Below are 17,896 nucleotides of genomic sequence, written 5' to 3' on the forward strand. Positions count from 1 at the left end.
GTACATGAATGTCCCACATAGACAACAATTTGAACATTTCACCTGAAATGTCATGTGGTATGTTTGAGTGTGATATTATTATGTTACAGAATTACATGCTTACAATTTTGTAATAAAGGGTTTTGTAATAAAAGGGCATTATTTATGTCAGGCCATGTATGTATGTGTATAATTTCTACAGGGTTCTTGGAATGTATCAGATTTTTAAATGAACAGGGACTCCATAAATACTTACTGAATTCATTTTAAAGAAATGCCATTTCATTACTTGCACACAAATAGAGAAATTCATGCATTCTCGGAAGATGCTTAGAAGTAATTTTCTCCAACCACCCATCAGATGTGCAGTTATTTTTTATGATAACCATTCCAACCAAATTAACCAAATATCCCCTAGTTTCAGAACACATGCTTTTATGAGGAAATATCTTATCGTTTGCTTCAAGCAGGTCTTTCCAAAGTGTTTGAGAGCTTTTAAGAAATGAATGATTCCCTAAACCACCACTTTACAAATGGTCCACAAGCCAACATCATCTGAGATGTTCATAATCAGAGGAAAACTTCTCTGTTACCAGCAAAACCAATAGCCTTACCTTTCTGTCTTCTGCTCTCTTTTCTATGCATAACTGACTTAATTCCAGGGTCACACCAGGAAATTTGGTCCAGTCAGTAATTACGAATGACATTTATTTTAATTTATAATGTAATTTTGAGTTGTTCAAGTTCAATGTGCCTAAAATTATAATAATAATATTCATTATTGGGTATTTAGGGTGAGACAGGGATTATCTATAAAATATCATATATGTCTTATCTTACCCAGTACACTGTGGCCTATTAGGTAGATTGCTAAGGAATATGATGTTTAGGGAGGTTTTTTCGATGGTCATGGCAGAGCTGGGATATGTAAGAGGGCCATCTCAGTCCAGAGTCAGCAATATTTGACAGATTATGCATTTCTAATTAGTAGAAATCGACTTTATTTTTATTTTTGGTGCTCAGTGTAGCCATCTAACATTTCTATTTTGCTTGTCCTATGTCCTACACATGTGTCCATCCTAATAAGTAGTATTTAGGCTCTTGGCAAGAAATGATTCTACATAATTCTCTTTATTCACTATTTTGCCTTAGGTGATTAGAATTTTATTAAAATCATTTTGATAGCTATGAAAATGTTCACATAGACCCTTGTAAAATAAGTTCTTCTGGAGACAATATGTCTAGTAAGAAAACTTAGGCTTTATCCCCATACTGAAGTGAGTTGAATCCTGGAGTGCTGCTGTAGATGAGAACATGGACCCTAGAGAACCAGATAGCCTTGGGAAACCTAACTTCAGTTTTTGTATCTGGAATAAACAATAGCATTGTCTTAGTTTCCTGAGCTGCCATACCAATGACCACAAACTGAGTGGCTTAAATCAACAGAAGTTTATTCTCTCATTATTCTGGAGTCTAAAAGTCTGAAATTAAGCAATTAGCAGGTGCACATTCTCTGAAGGCTCTATAGGAAAATCTGTTTCCTGACTTTCTCTTAGCATCTGTGTTGCCGGCAGTCTTAGTGTTCCTTGGCTCATAGACATATCACTCCAATCCCTGCCTCCATTGTCACATGGGGTGCTTTCTGTGTGCCTGTCTCTCTGTCTCTTCACATCTCTGCATAGGGCTTGCTACAGTCCGGTGTGACTTCATCTCAGCTTGATTGCCTCTGCAAAGATCTTATTTCTAAATAAGGGGACATTCACAGGAACTAGGGGTTAGAACTACAGCTTATCTTTTGGGGAAGATATACTTCAATGCACTGGAAGTGCTTACATAGTCAAACAGTAACATTTAAATGTGATAATGCTCATCAAGCCTTCAGTAAATAGTAGGCATTCAATAAAGTTTGAGAATTTTATGACTCATAGTATAGTTGTCTGTGAGACCTCAGATAAATTACTTACCCTCTCTGAGTCAGTTTCCTTATCGATAAAAATATAGATAATAATGCTTATCTCAAAGAGCTGTTGAGAGAATTAAATGTCAGGATTTAATACTGGACCTAGTTAACATAAAAGAGACTTGGTATTAACTATCCTCAGTCTTCGAGATAAAGCATTGATAAGCTGATTGGGCATTCTCTCAGAAGTCACAGTGTCATCCCACCTACAGTATTTCAAGCAATAACAGAGCAAGGGCCAAAATAGACTGACAGAGGACACGAAGGAAGGTGGCTCAGCTCCTTTTCTGGGTCCGAGTGGTGGCAGCATTGGCGTAAGGAAAGTATTGGAGAGAACACATCATCCCCCAGAGGATTGTCCCCACATTCCTCTTTGGTTTGATGGTAGTGATTCTGGGGACACGAGCAAAATGCCTGACTAAGTGAAATGAGCATGAATGTATTTGTTCTTTTGCATTTCTTTACCCTTATTTACCCAACTTTTGAAAAAGTCACTAAACTGATAGTGAGCTGGTTCCTGTGATTTTGCTAAACGGAGATGTGGGTCTGTTGGTCTTTTACATATTGACCAAATGTCACTGTTAACACCAGTTATGTGACTTCATTAAACTAAACCTCAAGGGAGAGAAAGGGAAGAGATCAGATAAGCTGTGTACTTTAGGACCTCTCCTATCTTTTTGAGGTCTTTGTCTTATCAAAGATCCACCTATTAGGATAATGCTAACTGCTGGAACTAATAAACCTCCATATTGCCATGGCTTATCCTAATAGTATATTTCATACTCAAGCAATAGCAGAAGCTGGTATTACTGTGAAATGATTTTTATCCTCTTGGTACTTTAGTGACCCAGGTTTCCAACATCTGGAGGCTCCACCATCCCACAAGATTTAAAGACCTAAAGCCTTGGAAGCACAGCTTCTTGAAGGCTTCAGCCAAGAAGTGCTACTCTTCAGACACATGGCCATGTCTAGATGCAAATGGGACTAGAAAATGTAGGGGTTTTTTTGGTTTGGTTTGGTTTTTGGTTTTGGTTTTGGGGGGGTGGGGGGTTGTTTGTTTGTTTTTGGATAGGTAGGCACATTCTAGCAACAGCTCTATTCCATGGAAGGGAGGGTACAAATTTTGGTGTACAGCAGCTATCTCTATCATGATCCTTTCTCTGATGAATTTTCTTTCCTACTGTCTCCATTGTCTCCTTTCCTTTAAGCTGCAAACATGATTATTCACCAACTATTTTGAGTGCTTACTATAAATATTTCAGGTACTATGCTATACTATCCCAGGAACACTGTCTTGCTTTCCACAATTTAGTTATTGCCAGTTTATTAATTCCCTCTGTCTATACACTCTTTTGGCAAATGAATCCACTTTTCAGAACTTCAGTCACTGCTTCTGCAGGATGAACTGAATCTCCAACATCCTGGAAAGACCTAACCCAGGCTTTCTGTCTGCTGGACACTGCCCTCTAGTGGCTCCTGGCACATCGATCTACCTTAAATTGTCCTAGCCAGACCCCATATTTCCCTTTCCCATCTTTAAGCCCGTTGCTCAGTCATCTGTGTTTTGAAAAACCTTGTGAAAGCCTTACTTATGAACTAATGTACTTTGTTCCTATTCCTAAATTCCAATTTTTCTTACATCAGATCAATTTTAAAACAAAGATTTAAAAGTGGAGAAAAAAGTGCATGTGTACAGTTTCCATGAGAAAGGAGAGAAAAAATGCAAGGAAGCAAACATGAGGCCAGAGATCTTTTGGTGTCAGGAACAAAGTGGCACCACAAGCTTGGCTGCCACAGGTTGGGCCACAAGCAAGGCCACGCTCCAGCTGGCCAGTGGTGTGAGAGTTGGGTTTAGCTCCTTAATATGTACATATTTGAGTAATTTATGAATACTGCCAATGTTTAAGGTGTTATCTAACCTATTTCTCTTAACTGAGTCGCACATATTTTAAGAAGCTAATATTTTAATATTGGCTTATAGAGCACATACAACACACTGAACCTGACATTTAGCCGAAACTAGTTGACTCTGACATTGATAAAATCATACAATCATACAGCTCAGCTCAACACCCAGGCACACATGCACACACACTGACACATGACTCAATATCTATACTTTAAGACTTAGAAAATTATTTCAAAACAGAATGCTGAAGTGATTCTACAACCTAATTTTAGCATTTTATTTATTTAAACATTTCCTATGTGACACATTTGATTTATGGTGTGAATCTTTTTCATCTCTAAATTTAAACACCTGGGTAATCATCAGTGGGGCTGTCTGTTTTAATAATTACTCAGGTTTTGCTCTATTTCTCAAATCATCTGCAGAAAAGCCAGGGGAATTTAAATCTTTCCAGGTGCTATATGGTCTATTTGATTCATTTTTATACTGACTGCTCTTCTCAATAGTTAAAAACACAGTTAGCCTATTAGTTAACTGTAAGTGCCGAGTAAAGGATACATAAGAGATGAGCAGTGACTACCAAGACCTCAGGGTGGCTCTAACAGATGCCAAAAGTACTGTACAGTCTCTTGGAAGACTCAATCACTTCATACTGTACTTTTCAGAAGAGAAGAGTAGTTATTAACTCCGGTGTTCACACAAAATTTTCACAGCAGATCTTCATTGAATAAATAGTGTTGTTTCATATAGAGATTTTCATTTTATATAACACTGAGCAGTTAGTTAGAGGTTAAACAAAGAGCAATGTGCTGGCAACAAGAAACACTGTATTTGGTACAGAAAACAATATTTTAGACTGTATTAAACTGTACATTTAATTGGTGGTTTCAGGAAAGAGAGAACAGAAATGTCTTTCTGTAGACCATAGAGCCCCCTTTTTTTATACCGTGAGGTTTTAACCCCATCTTTCTTTCCCTCCCAAAAGAAACACCTTGTCATAGTTTAATTAATCACAGTTTATCTTTGTAAAGTACGTGGTTCCTCAGCTGTGTGGAAGGAGCTGGCTCTCTGAAGGAAAGTCGGACTGTGCGGCAGCCTGTTTGTTTTTACTCATGGACCAACCCCTTAGAAACCCATTCACATTTCTAAAACAAATACTTACCTATCTAATATTTTATTTCTAACAGTGTCTCCAAAGCCTTTTATGATTAATTTTAATTTACTTGGGAACTATGATTTATACATTTATCTTATTTCCAAAGAAGTACAAAGTGACACTATAAAATATGCAAGGATTTAGCCATTACAATGGAAATAAAACTATTAAAACACTGTAAAGAGAAATATAAATAATTGTACTAAAATTCTAAACTCATATAATTTTCTGTGAGGAAGCAAAAAGAAACTACAACTAATAAAATAACTTGTCATTTTTAAAACAAAAGAGAGATGAAAGCTTTGATTCCTCAAGAGAAATAGTTTTTAGAAATGAATTCTAAAAGGAATATATTATGCACATATTTACAAAAATGACATTACAACATAAACATTGCATTCAGTGGTAGTTTTATGAGGAAAAATGCAAAAACATACTTCCTAAATCGAACTAGAATGAAAGCTTCAAGTTTGAATATGAAATGCTAACAGAGAAAAAATCTCTCATTAACAGGCCTAACCTGATGAGTCTCCGAAAAGTAGCTGTGTTTTCATCTAACTTGATGAACAGTGTAGCCAAGTATTCTCAGAGGAATGAGCACGTGCAGAATTAGCCTGTCCAATTGCCTTCTTGTAATGTGATGTGTCCCATGTGATAGAAATTTAAAGGCAAGCAGTTTGAGGGTAGGGCAAGTTGGGATTGTGTGTCATCTGTGTGACTGAATAGAGATCAACATAATACAAACTAGATGTGCAGAGAGCAAAGTAAACATTCTGCTGTAGAAACGAGAATCCAAACTTGCCTAATAAAGAACCAACTCAGTTTTGATCGATAGGAGCTTCTGTGATGTTTATAGACCTAGTTCTTTGTTTTTCATCAAGAAAAGTACTTCCTCAAATATCTTACACCTTTCTGGCTGATGTTCTAGAACTTTTAAACTTCTTATTGTGAAAACTTTTAACAAATTATGAAAATAGAGAGGGCAATATATACCCATCACCCAGTTTCAATAAAATCAACATACAGTTAATATTGTCCCATACAAACAGACTCTCACCTTTAACTTCCCCCGCTCTGGATGACATTGAAGAAAACCTCAACACCATATAATTTCACCCATAAGTATTTTACTATGAACCCCCCAAAGGAAAGAACTATTTAAAAAAAACATAACCATAATACTATCATCATACCTAAGAACAATAATCATCAACAATGCCTGTGGTAGCTTATATCTAAGGTGACCACAGTGGATGTCTTTCCTTTTCTATGTACAGCATTCCCTATCAAGAGATAAAGGCTATTCTTCCACTCTGTTGAATCTAGGCTGGCCTGTGACTGCTTTGGCCAATAAAACATAGCAGAAGTGATGCTGTGTTAGTTCCAGAACTTGACTTAAGAGAACTAGATGTTTCCACTTTTCTCTTGGGAGTACTGAACTTGTACATAAGACATTACTAACCTACTAAAGAGACTGTATGGAGAAGTTCTCCTTATACCCCAAGAAGCATTTATTTCTCAAATGTATTCCTCTCCTCCCTCTCTGCCAGCTGGTTTCTAGCACAGGCTTTCCTGACCTCTCTTGTATTTTTCTTTCTCAGTACCAATGTCCTAATTGATCTCTAACCCTGTGGTACATCCCCATTTGCTTTCTCCTCCAGTCCATTGCCAGATTCATTTATCTAAAACTATATTTGGCCCCTTGCCTTCTCTGTCCAGTAATCTTTAACAGTTCTCAAACTGATATTCATGGAAAAGAATGTTCTCGAAGAGCCATGAATTCTCCTGGAAAATCTTAAAGATTCCTATACCTTGGTGAAAAGTTAAAACAATATAATGATCTTCTGAACCAATAAGATAACCACTTAATATCCGAGTACTGCCCTCTGTCCTGATGTCAGCGCTTAGTGCTGTTTTCAGATTTTACAATGAGATCTCATGATGCTAACACATGTGGTATAAATGAAAGTTTTTGAAGTCATTTGGCTGGTAAAATTCATGAAAGAATTGATTACACAAAAAAGGCACAGCCATTCAGAAATCAAAAGAATTTGTGCCATAACTTTTAGTACCATACAAATTACTACAAATGCATTTTCAAAACATGCCCCATTGTTGCATATGCCAAATTCAATGGTTTGGTATGAATAGATATATTAGAGTAAAACAAATGAACTAACTTCCTCAATATACTTCCAGAAATAATTTGATTAGGTAATTACTTAATGTAGAATTCAATAATGCTCCAAAGCAAAATTGAACTACATGTAAACAGAAACTTCAGTATCAAGTAATACTATATAAATTGGCTTTAAATACCTAGTAGGAATAAAATTTGAATTAATAATTAGATTATATTGTCCTAAAATAGTAATACAATTTTCAAAGTTTGTACTACTATTCTATTTTGATAACATACCTTTACAAAAAGACATTGAGGGTTAGAATAGAGAAAAATATTTTACCTATTAGACCAAACTACATATAACAAAGTTCAATCAAATATCTCAAATATTAAATTACTGATGACAATTTTGCAAATATTTTTAGAATTTGTTTGTTTATATATAGGTTTCTAGAGATGCCATAACAAAATATCACAATTCTGAGGGGTGGGAGTTCAAAATCAAGGTTCCTTCTAGAGGTTCTGAGGGAGAATCTTTTCTATGCTTCTCTTCTCGGTTCTGGTGGCTATCACCAATCCTTGGTGGTCCTCGGCTTGCAGTTATATCTACCTCCATTGTCACATGGCACTCCCCCTGTATGTCTTCATGTCTCTGCATCCAAATTGTGCTCTGTGTGTAAGGACAGCAATTACTTCATCAAGACCCACTGCCACCCACTGTGTCTTTGTTTTTCCTTGGTTGCATCTGTGAAGATCCTGTTTCCAAAATAAGGTCACATTCACAGGCACTAGAGATTAAAATTTTGACATATCTTTTCTGGGGATACAATTCAATCCACAACAGTCATATTAAGAGGTATAAGCATAAAAACTTTTAACCTTTAACCTAGTTTTATATTTGTACATGCTTACCTAATACTATAAATGAAAATATTATAAACCATCACTGTGGTTCTGCAATAAGTATCTTAGCCTTAAAAGTAGTTTATACTTTATTCAAGTGTGAGAAACCTAAAGGAGAAAATCCGAGAAGCCTATCATGTTGCATTAGGTCTTCCACAGCCAGTCACTGTCCCTATTCACTGCCTTCTTCCACCACTATTTTCCTCACATTTTATCCATTGGCATTATGAAGCAGCTTAGAGTTCCTCAACACACAACACATTATTTCATGCCTACCTATCACTGTTCATTCTGTTACCTCTACATGTAATATACTTTCCTTTCCAATATTTGCATATGTGCATTGGAAAGAGTTCCATTCACAGTTTTTACTTCTCAGGGGAAGTTCCAAGGGTCTCTATGTAGTCTAACTTCTACTTCTGCTAAAACTGGTATTAAATTGCCCCATGTGGGAGGTCATTATCAGAAGCAGGTCACTTAAACAGGAAGCAAGCTCAGACAAATATTCCTATCTTCAAACATGGCTCTTTTTGTTGTTCTTTTTGAATAACTGCATATACTTTCAGGAGAAATTTGTAAATTTAACAATCTGGGATGATCTCAGCAGCTCAACACTTTTAGTCATGTCATGCCAGAGTGCACTGGGTGCAGAATCTAATGACAGAGGGAACTGGAACGATAGAATGGGGCCACTTTTTAGATGACTTTGAAAGCCAAAGTAAGGTTCTGGGCTTTGCTTTCTACCTGCTGAGTAATCCCTGATTTTTGAGAAAGAGACATTATGTAATGACACCAAAAGAGATGATCAGTTCTTTCCAAACAAGAATATCATACACACACTAGTTTTCTGTACTAAGCAAAACAGGATTGGAGTTCTATAAGTCTGCACCCATCAACTGATTCATTATTTTAATGTTACATATTCCTAATTGGATTTTGGAAGTAAGATATGACTAGAAGTATAGTTATAGATATAGATCTTAGATTCTGAGGATTGTTAGTGTTTCATAAATAGTGAAATTAGTTGATTTTCCAGATTTCTTGTTTAATTATAAATAATCCTTATAACTTCTCATAATAACTTAAATTAAAGCCCTGTTTCCTTGATATACTGGAGTTACAAATTTACTCTGAGTGAAAGAAAATTGTTAGGTTCTTTATCATTTTTTTCAGAGCTAATTAAATCACTTTAGGTACTATCTAAAAGGAACTTTACCTATTTTAACTGAACTCTTTTGGTTATATTTATGCTATACTTCAAATTCTCAAGTTTTATTTTTAAATAGTAATGATAACTCATTATGTGTGGGGTGAAAATGTATGAAGTATAACAATAAAAATAAAATTGAAAGTTAGAATTTGCCTGAGATAGTTTATTATTATAATTAAGTTAAAACCTACATGGATAGAACTACCAAAAACACAGAAGTCACTCTTTGACTCATTAATGGGATTTCTTGAGAGCCGTGCTGCAGATCTGATAGTATATTATTTGTGTTTAGAACAACCTAGTCTAAGAGAATTTACTTAGTGAAATTAACTTTGAAGTAGAGCTATTGCACATATGTGGAATATTCATAATATAAAATTATAACCACCACTCCTTTGAAAATGCCTCTTTGTGACATAAGTAGAACTATTAAAATTTTTTTAAAGATTTTATTTATTTACTTTTAGAGAGAGGGGGAAGGGAGGTAGGAAGAGAGGGAGGGAAACAGCAATGTGTGATTTCTTCTTGCATGCCCAAACTATTAAAATGTTAAATGCTTTAAAACCCATGTATTAAAGCTACTTACATTTACTGGGTAGCTAGATAACTTATTTGTTTTCACATTTGTTCTTGAAACTTAGTTTAAAATTACAAACTCATGAACTTTTCTACTGAGTAAGGTCACAATTCAAGTTTAACTCCCACTTTTTTTCAGATAAACTAATACTCTAAAAGATGAACTATTTTAGTCTACTTGGTGCCTTATAAAGTACAATAAACCTTAAGAGTTTAAGTACTCTTTGGTACTTAAGAATCCTACGACATTTTCATGTTACTGTACTAAACATCTCCTTGCACCATTTTCTTTTCATGGTTCTCTAAATGTGATAAAGGAGTTCAGGTGAAAGTGTATTTGCCCCAGAATATAAACATGGCCATGAATCCAGGTAGACTGCTTCTGTTCATTACAGCCAATCTTAAAAACCAAATTACTTATGTGTCAAACTGATTTCATGATTTTCTAAAAACAGCTATGCATTTTTATTGCTGTCTAGTAGTATGTTTCAAGGGAACTAATAACCAAAATTTGGCATCTCAGTGACAATATTTATTATCTTTCAGTGAAAATTATATTTATCAAAAACACCCATTAGGTTTTCTGAAGTTGAATATATTAGTGGGGGTTTATCTGGGTTGCTTCAAGTGCATTTGTTTTCTAGACATCATTCACAATTCATGAATTCAATTACATGAGTCTCTTTTAATAGATTTTGCTGTATAGTTGCCTTAATGTTTGTGTAGACTTATAGGTTAAATAAGGACATTTTTATATATACTGTATTTTTTTGTGTGTTCAGGTTCTTTCTTTAGGAGCAGACGTCTTGCCAGAATATAAACTGCAGACGCCACGCATCAACAAGTTTACGATATTGCACTACAGTCCTTTCAAGGCCGTCTGGGACTGGCTTATTCTGCTGTTGGTCATATACACTGCTATCTTCACTCCCTACTCTGCAGCCTTTCTCCTCAATGACAGAGAAGAACAGAAAAGACGAGAATGTGGTTATTCTTGTAGCCCTTTGAATGTGGTAGACTTGATTGTGGATATTATGTTTATTATAGATATTCTAATAAACTTCAGAACAACATACGTAAATCAGAATGAGGAAGTGGTAAGTGATCCTGCCAAAATAGCAATACACTACTTCAAAGGCTGGTTCCTGATTGACATGGTTGCAGCAATTCCTTTTGACTTGCTGATTTTTGGATCTGGTTCTGATGAGGTAAGAGCTGCTTAAGAGTCTTATTTTCTGAAAGATTGCAATTATAAAAGTGAACCTCTTTTAAATGCAAAGAAAATGGTGGCTTTACAAATTTTCTATGTCCCAAGATGGAATTCATTTTCAAATGAAAATGCTACAAAATGAAATGGAACAATTTTGCTATTGGAAATAATTCACAATTTTTTAAATGCTTGCTAGATGATGTTAAAGTTTATTTATCCTTTAACCAAAAATTAAACTTTAAAACACTGTTTCATAGCACATTCTCAGGATGTAGAATCACTACATATTAATTCATGGGTATACATCTATCAAAGAATAATATGTTTCTTTCTTCACTCAAAATTGTGGTTTAAGGCAGCAGGGACTTATTTGTTTTAGATTCATTATATGGAAGAGGCAGCTTCTGAAACATCTTGTTCAAAATCTTTCTCTTTAATAATATCTAGGTTGGAAAATACTTCTTATGTTCCCCATACATTAAAAAAAGCTGGCAACTTTAAGTAAATCTGGCAGGTGTATAGTGTATTTTCTGGATACAAAGATCATAACTTTAGTCACATTCTCAAAGGTTCTTTGATCCATAAAAAGTTAGATTCTCCTTAAGTTCCTTCCAATTAATTTCCACTAATTTTTATTGCAAATGAATTTCCTAGATTATATAATGGAAAGTCTTACAGAAGGTGTGAAAGTTAGTTCAAATGGAGTAAGTTGAGAAAGATAACCTCAAGTTGTGGAATTTTAAAAATTTAGTGTAAAACTCACAGTAAATCAAATTTCAAAAATACCCTCTGCAGATAGTGGCTTCCTGGCCAATTCATACTTCAGGACAGGAGAATCCTCCTCTGCCAAGGGAAGCCTATAGATTTGGAAGTAAATTCTGTCCTACAGAACACGTCCATCAAACTTTGGGTCAATGAGGAGTAGGGCAGTCGAACTATACATTCTTCCCAGATTTTGCAAACCTTCAACTAAGTCTCAAGCCTGAGCCTCATCATCTATAAAGATGATAATATTACTTTTCTCTACTAATTTTTTTTAATTTTAGAGTCTAGTGAGGTAATACATATGATACTCTTAACAAAATACTAAAAAAAACTAACTGCTATTAAAAGTTCAATACTGCTATTGAACTTTTAATGTTAGACACTCCTACCTTTTAAAATAAGAGGCAAGAAAATGAAATACTTCTTTATTTCATTGTTTTATTGTTGTTCAAGTATAGTTGTCTCTATTTCCCCACCACCACTCTTCTTTATCCGTATTTATCTTTATGAGTTCCTTAACAATGGAAGATCCATTTTATGACACCAAGTAAGCTCCTATTGATAAAAATAGAGTGAAACCATACTCTCAAATTTTAAAACATATGCGCCAATAGAAAATTAAATTTCAGTTTAGTAAAATTGGCAAATAGAAGTGTTAGAGGAAGTTAATTTACTGATGATATTTAATAACAATCAAACTAGTGCATATTTGGATGTGCTGATTACAACCATTAAGGTAGAATTTCTATGATGCAGTACTTGATTGGTTTAACTTCAGTTGTTATATCACTTGAAAATAATAAAACTCATTTAAAATAAGTAATTCAGAAAATTACTATTATGGAAAAGCCTTCCTCTAGTGAGCTGAAACAAAAGAGAGTTATGTTAATCACACAGGATGAAATGATCTTGGGAAAAAATAGTGTCCAGTCACCTTCCTCATGTGGCATTAAGGAAAAGGGGCAGTTTGCATCAGAGATAATAGAACCATTTCTCCACTTCTGTGTAATTTCACAGACTCCCCGTGTTCCCAAAGCTGCCCTCCACACCTTGAAGGTGTGATATGATATGGGAGGGATTCTGTCTTTGCAGTTAAGCAGACCTGGCTCTGAATCTCCTCTATGTCACTTACTTTGTGTACATTGGCAAGATACTTAGCTCATTTATGACCTTATTTCTTTCCTGTAAAATGGTAATAGGTAAGTTCTTATGATTTTAATATATAAAGCAACAAAATATGAAGAGGTTACTACAATACCAAATGCATAGTAATGACTTGTTTGCCAAAGATTTCTTCTCTTCAGGATCGCTTCAGATTAAAGTCCCTGTTTCTTAATGAAATTTTCTTTTAAAAATTTACATGTTGCCACATTAATCCATAAATACTTTAATTACTCATTTATCCAATGAATATGTAATGTCCTTCTTACCGATGGGGACATTCTGTGAAGTGCATAGTGAGGCTACTTTGTCCGATAGCATCATCGAGTGCACTCACACAAACCTAGGCATGCAGCCCACTTCACATGCAGGCTGTATGGTGGAGCCTTTTGCTCCTAGGCTACCTGTCCTGCATATTACTATACAAAACCACATGAAATTTAAATTAAGCACAAAAGAAAAATGATGCAATCAAGAGACACAGCAAACACGAGATGTATGAAGCTGCTGCCAGAGTAACATGGCATACTCTTGTACAGCAAACTACTTATAAATAAATATTAAAGTACACTCTAAAGTAATAATAAAAAGCATCAGATAGTAAATACATAAACCAGTAGCATAGTCATTTATTATAAATTATTATGTACTGTATGTAATTGGATGTGCTATAATTTAATACAACTGGCAGTGCAGTAAGTTTATTTATACCAACATCACAAGCATGTGAGTAATGCATTGTGCTATAATATTACCATGGTTATGCATCACTAGGTGTTAGGAAGCTTTCAGCTGCATTATAACATTATGGGACCACCATCATATATTGTTGACCAAGAGTTGTTATACAATATATGACTGAATTTATTCACTGTTTGATATCTTGCAAAAGTTATTAGATTAGCCAGTTGCAGCTAGAAATCCTAAAGAAGTGGGAGACAGAGAGGGATTATTTTGAGCACAGCTATTGGGTTGTAAAGCACAGGAGTGGGGGATACATGGTAAGGGGAAATGTGTTGGCACCAAGAATAGCCAGCAGCAGGTGAGACTGATAGGGGCATGAGAGAGTCAGATATTGGGCTGCATCAGCTATGAAGGGTTAACAGCACAACCAGTGATGGACTGGACAACTTTGCACATTCTTCAGGAGTGACAGTGAAGACCCTTTTAAGTACACAATGTATTTTATACATATGTGTATATATATAAAATCAGGCTTTTCAGTACATAATAATATTTCAGAATAAAAATTTTCTAAAAGTGCATAATATGCCATACAATGAGGATATTAAAAATAGCATCCACTTTTGTTTCTGGCAAAAAATAATACTTCCAGAGAAAAGAGATCTTATATTTAAATGTACCAACTTGGGAACTTTCAACATATGAATAAGTAAAAAAATAACTTTGGGATGTTTGACCCAAAATTAAATAACCAATTCTAAAATCACTAAGCTAGAGGTCACTCTGATGAGAGATCACCTAGTCCAATGTTCTTTCCTGGGAGTTTCAGGGAGGTGTCTGAGAGAATCTCAGCAGCTCACACAGTTTGCCAACAAGGCTGTCTGATAAGACTCAGAACCATCCACCTCCACTATAAAAAGAGTAGCTTGATTTCATGTGCTTTACCAAGTAAAGTTTCATGTAAATTTTCTACACATTTTAACAAGAATTGACTTCATTCATTTTGCCACTTTCACAGAGTCATGATAGCCCAGTCCACACATAGGTGTATTCATTCCAAAAGCATCTTTTGAGAACCTACCACGTACCAGGGTTCTAGAGGCTGGATTTACAGACAAGAGTGAGACAAGGACCCCACTGTCTGGGAGCTTGAAGTATAGAATGGAAGAGCAATGATGAACAAAATTAGTCCTATCTGATAAATGCTTCAACAGTGCCATGTACAAGAGGACATGGGAGCATGGAAAGGGGAGTTCCTAGAGTAACGTTGGAGGTTTCCCAGGTAGAAAGGGTAGAATGATCACACTAGTTGGAGGGGAAGCCCATTCTAATTAGAGGCATGGAGCAATAATGTATTCGTCCCTAGCCCAATATATTAGATATTTTATAATTCCCCCTTTTATTATTGTCAAATAAAAGTCATAGATAATATAGCACTTTAACATGCAATTTCACAAATATAATATATAATTTCTCCCCTTAATATAAAGGACAAATAAAAGAAATGATCATAATAAAATACCTACTTAATATATAAATGCTTCAGCCATGTGTACAATAAATGATGTAAGGAAGTCACCACATGCTTATACCTAGTTATAATGAACCCCATATTTAAACAATAACTTCAATATTAAACCAAATATTTTATTTGTATTTACATTTTAATATAAGTGTTGAATATATATGAGTATGCTTATATATGTATAAATGTGTATATATACAGGTAGATATGTATATGTGCATACATGCATTTCAATATTTATACACACTTAGAAACACTATGACTGTGATAACTACAAATGTAAACTGATATAGCCATGCTGTACACCACAAAGTACAAAAATTCCACAAGGCCTGTTGTCATGGAAGATATGATTTTCTGAAATATTGAACAACTCTTAGTGAAAGTCCAAACTAAACAAGTTAATCATCTCTCAATTTTCATGGCAACTAAAGTCCTGAGAAAATTAATGGATATTAAAATGTATAAAACTGAATTTTTGTATGTAAAATCCAACTTCCAGTCTCAGTAACTATAAATTTACTTTTAGCTTATACAAATGACTGTGGGACAATTTTTGTTGTTGGAGACCACTTTAGGGATTATAGGACTTGTGCCTACCTCACTCCACTAGGAAGTAAAGGAAAATTCATGAAACCACATGCAGAGCATTTCAAGCAAAAGAAAACACTAGTGAAAATGGCCCCATCAGGAAACAGCCTTGGCAAGTAAGAAGATCAGAAAGAAGGTCCGTGGCAGCCAGACTGAACCACAGACAGAGGTGGAGTGCTAGGATGTGAGGGTCCTGATATAAATCACATGCAGTCTTGGGATCTGGCATTTATTCTGGCTGCAATGGAAGCTTTAGGGTGGGAGTGGATATTTTGAAAGACCTCATGGCTGATGTCTATAGACAATTTAGTCAGGGTAGAAAGAGGAGAACCACTTCAGAGGTTTTGCTGTTCTGTAGGAGGGACAAACAACGATGGCTTGAACTACATGGTGGCAATACAGGTAAACAGGAACAGATACATTTGGAACGTATTAGATGAGAGCTTGTTGGTGGATTAAACATTGTTGGAGGATTAGAGGAAAAGCAAAATTATTGATCGCTCAAAGATTTTGTTGTTTCCTTCTTCTTTGAAACTTTTTTGGCAGGCAGTAGGAGACTTAAGCAACTATTATGGATTGCTGCTCATTTATTCAAATGGGAAAAATCTTGGGAGAAGGAGGTGTGTTATAGGGGCCATGTTGAATTTGGTAAGCTTGTTAGTGATCCCAGTACAAATGACAGGTAGGCAAGTAGGGCATCACATGAGCAGCTATGAGTTGGTATGAAAAGAAGAAATGAGATTTATTAAATTATAAATTAGATACAGTTCTGACACAAGTTTGTTTGGATCAGACCTTCTACAGTAGGACCATGTACCAGTTTCTATGTGAATCTTACAAAAGTTTGAGATTCATATTTGGTAGGTATGAAGTAGAGCCTTGAAACCTGCAATTTTTAAAGTTTCAGGAATGATCCTGTTGTCAGATATACAAGATCCAGTGGCCATCTGGGGCACAGGGGAAGTCCAGGAGAGAGCTTTTGTGTGCTCACAAACATTTCTACAAAATAAATACATAAATAAACAAGTTAAAGTGATTTTCAACTAAATGTAAGAACAGTCATGCTTTCTTAATTTTCACTGAATTATTAAAATCTTCTATGCATCACAGCATCGTGAATGACCTTAGAAAAAATAATTTTGTCAATGTTATTTAAACATTAATGTCTTCCTTCCAACTTCCCTAAATTGTAAGTTACTGTTACATTTAGTTTTATTTACATTCAACTCAGGAGAAGAAAAACAATTCAAATTTAGGATTGATATTATTTTATTTATAAAACATGTTAGCATTGCTAAGGATAGCTCAGTATATACATGTTCACTAAAATGAGTATATAAGAAAAATTGCTCATGTTTTCAAAATTATATTAATTTTTAGTTTAATTAAATGCAAATCACCTAATAACTAGAGAATATTGTATAATGTTAAGAAAACACGTTGTAGAAAATGAATACTGGCAGTAACACAGCCTGGCTCTGTCACCGATATCTTCCTGATGTCAGTGTCATTCAGAGAGACCAAGAAAAAGGTTTTTATTTCTTATTTTTTGCATCATCAAACATCATGCCATCCATAGCAAATTACTTCCATGTTATTGATGCAAAGAAATAATACTGTGGATCAGTCTCCAGAAAGTCAGATTCTTATTATCTGCCTCAAAGTTTCCCATATTTTGATTATCTGTGGCAAATCTTACTTTCAGAAATACTAACAGAACCTAGAGCATTCTGTTTAATAAATGCTTTATTCACCTCTTTTACCCCTGAAAATTATTATTCTTTTGATTAGTTACTTGCTTTGTTGACCTCTCTCCTTTCATCCTTAATAGTTCTACTTGAATCCTGATTGCAGGCAAGACCTTTGAAACCTGAGTAAATAGAGTGTTCTCTGAGAGAAAGTTGTAATAGCAAAGAGAGTTTGTGCTCACGTTCATGTTAGCTTCCTTAGTCTGACAGATAAAGGGATACAAAGCAAAACTTAGCAGGTATCTGAATAGAAGTTCTGATCATCTTGTCAGCATTCTCTGGACCTGATCTCTGCAATTGTTGTCATTAGTTTGCTGGAAATGAATTTCTAAGACATTAGACATACTCACCACATTCAAAGTTAAATAACAAAGCACATTTTGTAGGCCTGATT

At 35.0% G+C, this 17,896-nt stretch overlaps 1 protein-coding gene across 1 annotated transcript in view; it reads left to right on the forward strand.

Annotated features, from left to right (window-relative positions):
- The window catches only part of KCNH7 (potassium voltage-gated channel subfamily H member 7), a 476,729-nt gene that overhangs the window by 379,767 nt on the left and 79,066 nt on the right, over nt 1–17,896 (forward strand). Inside the window, exon 7 of the mRNA XM_045819059.1 lies at nt 10,601–11,026. Within this exon, the coding sequence (XP_045675015.1) occupies nt 10,601–11,026 (426 nt within the window). The remainder of the gene's footprint in view (nt 1–10,600; nt 11,027–17,896) is intronic.

This window comes from Phyllostomus hastatus, unplaced genomic scaffold (genome assembly GCF_019186645.2).
Source record: "Phyllostomus hastatus isolate PE091 unplaced genomic scaffold, TTU_PhHast_1.1 phas_contig_1, whole genome shotgun sequence".
NCBI classification, from domain to species: Eukaryota; Metazoa; Chordata; class Mammalia; order Chiroptera; family Phyllostomidae; genus Phyllostomus; species Phyllostomus hastatus.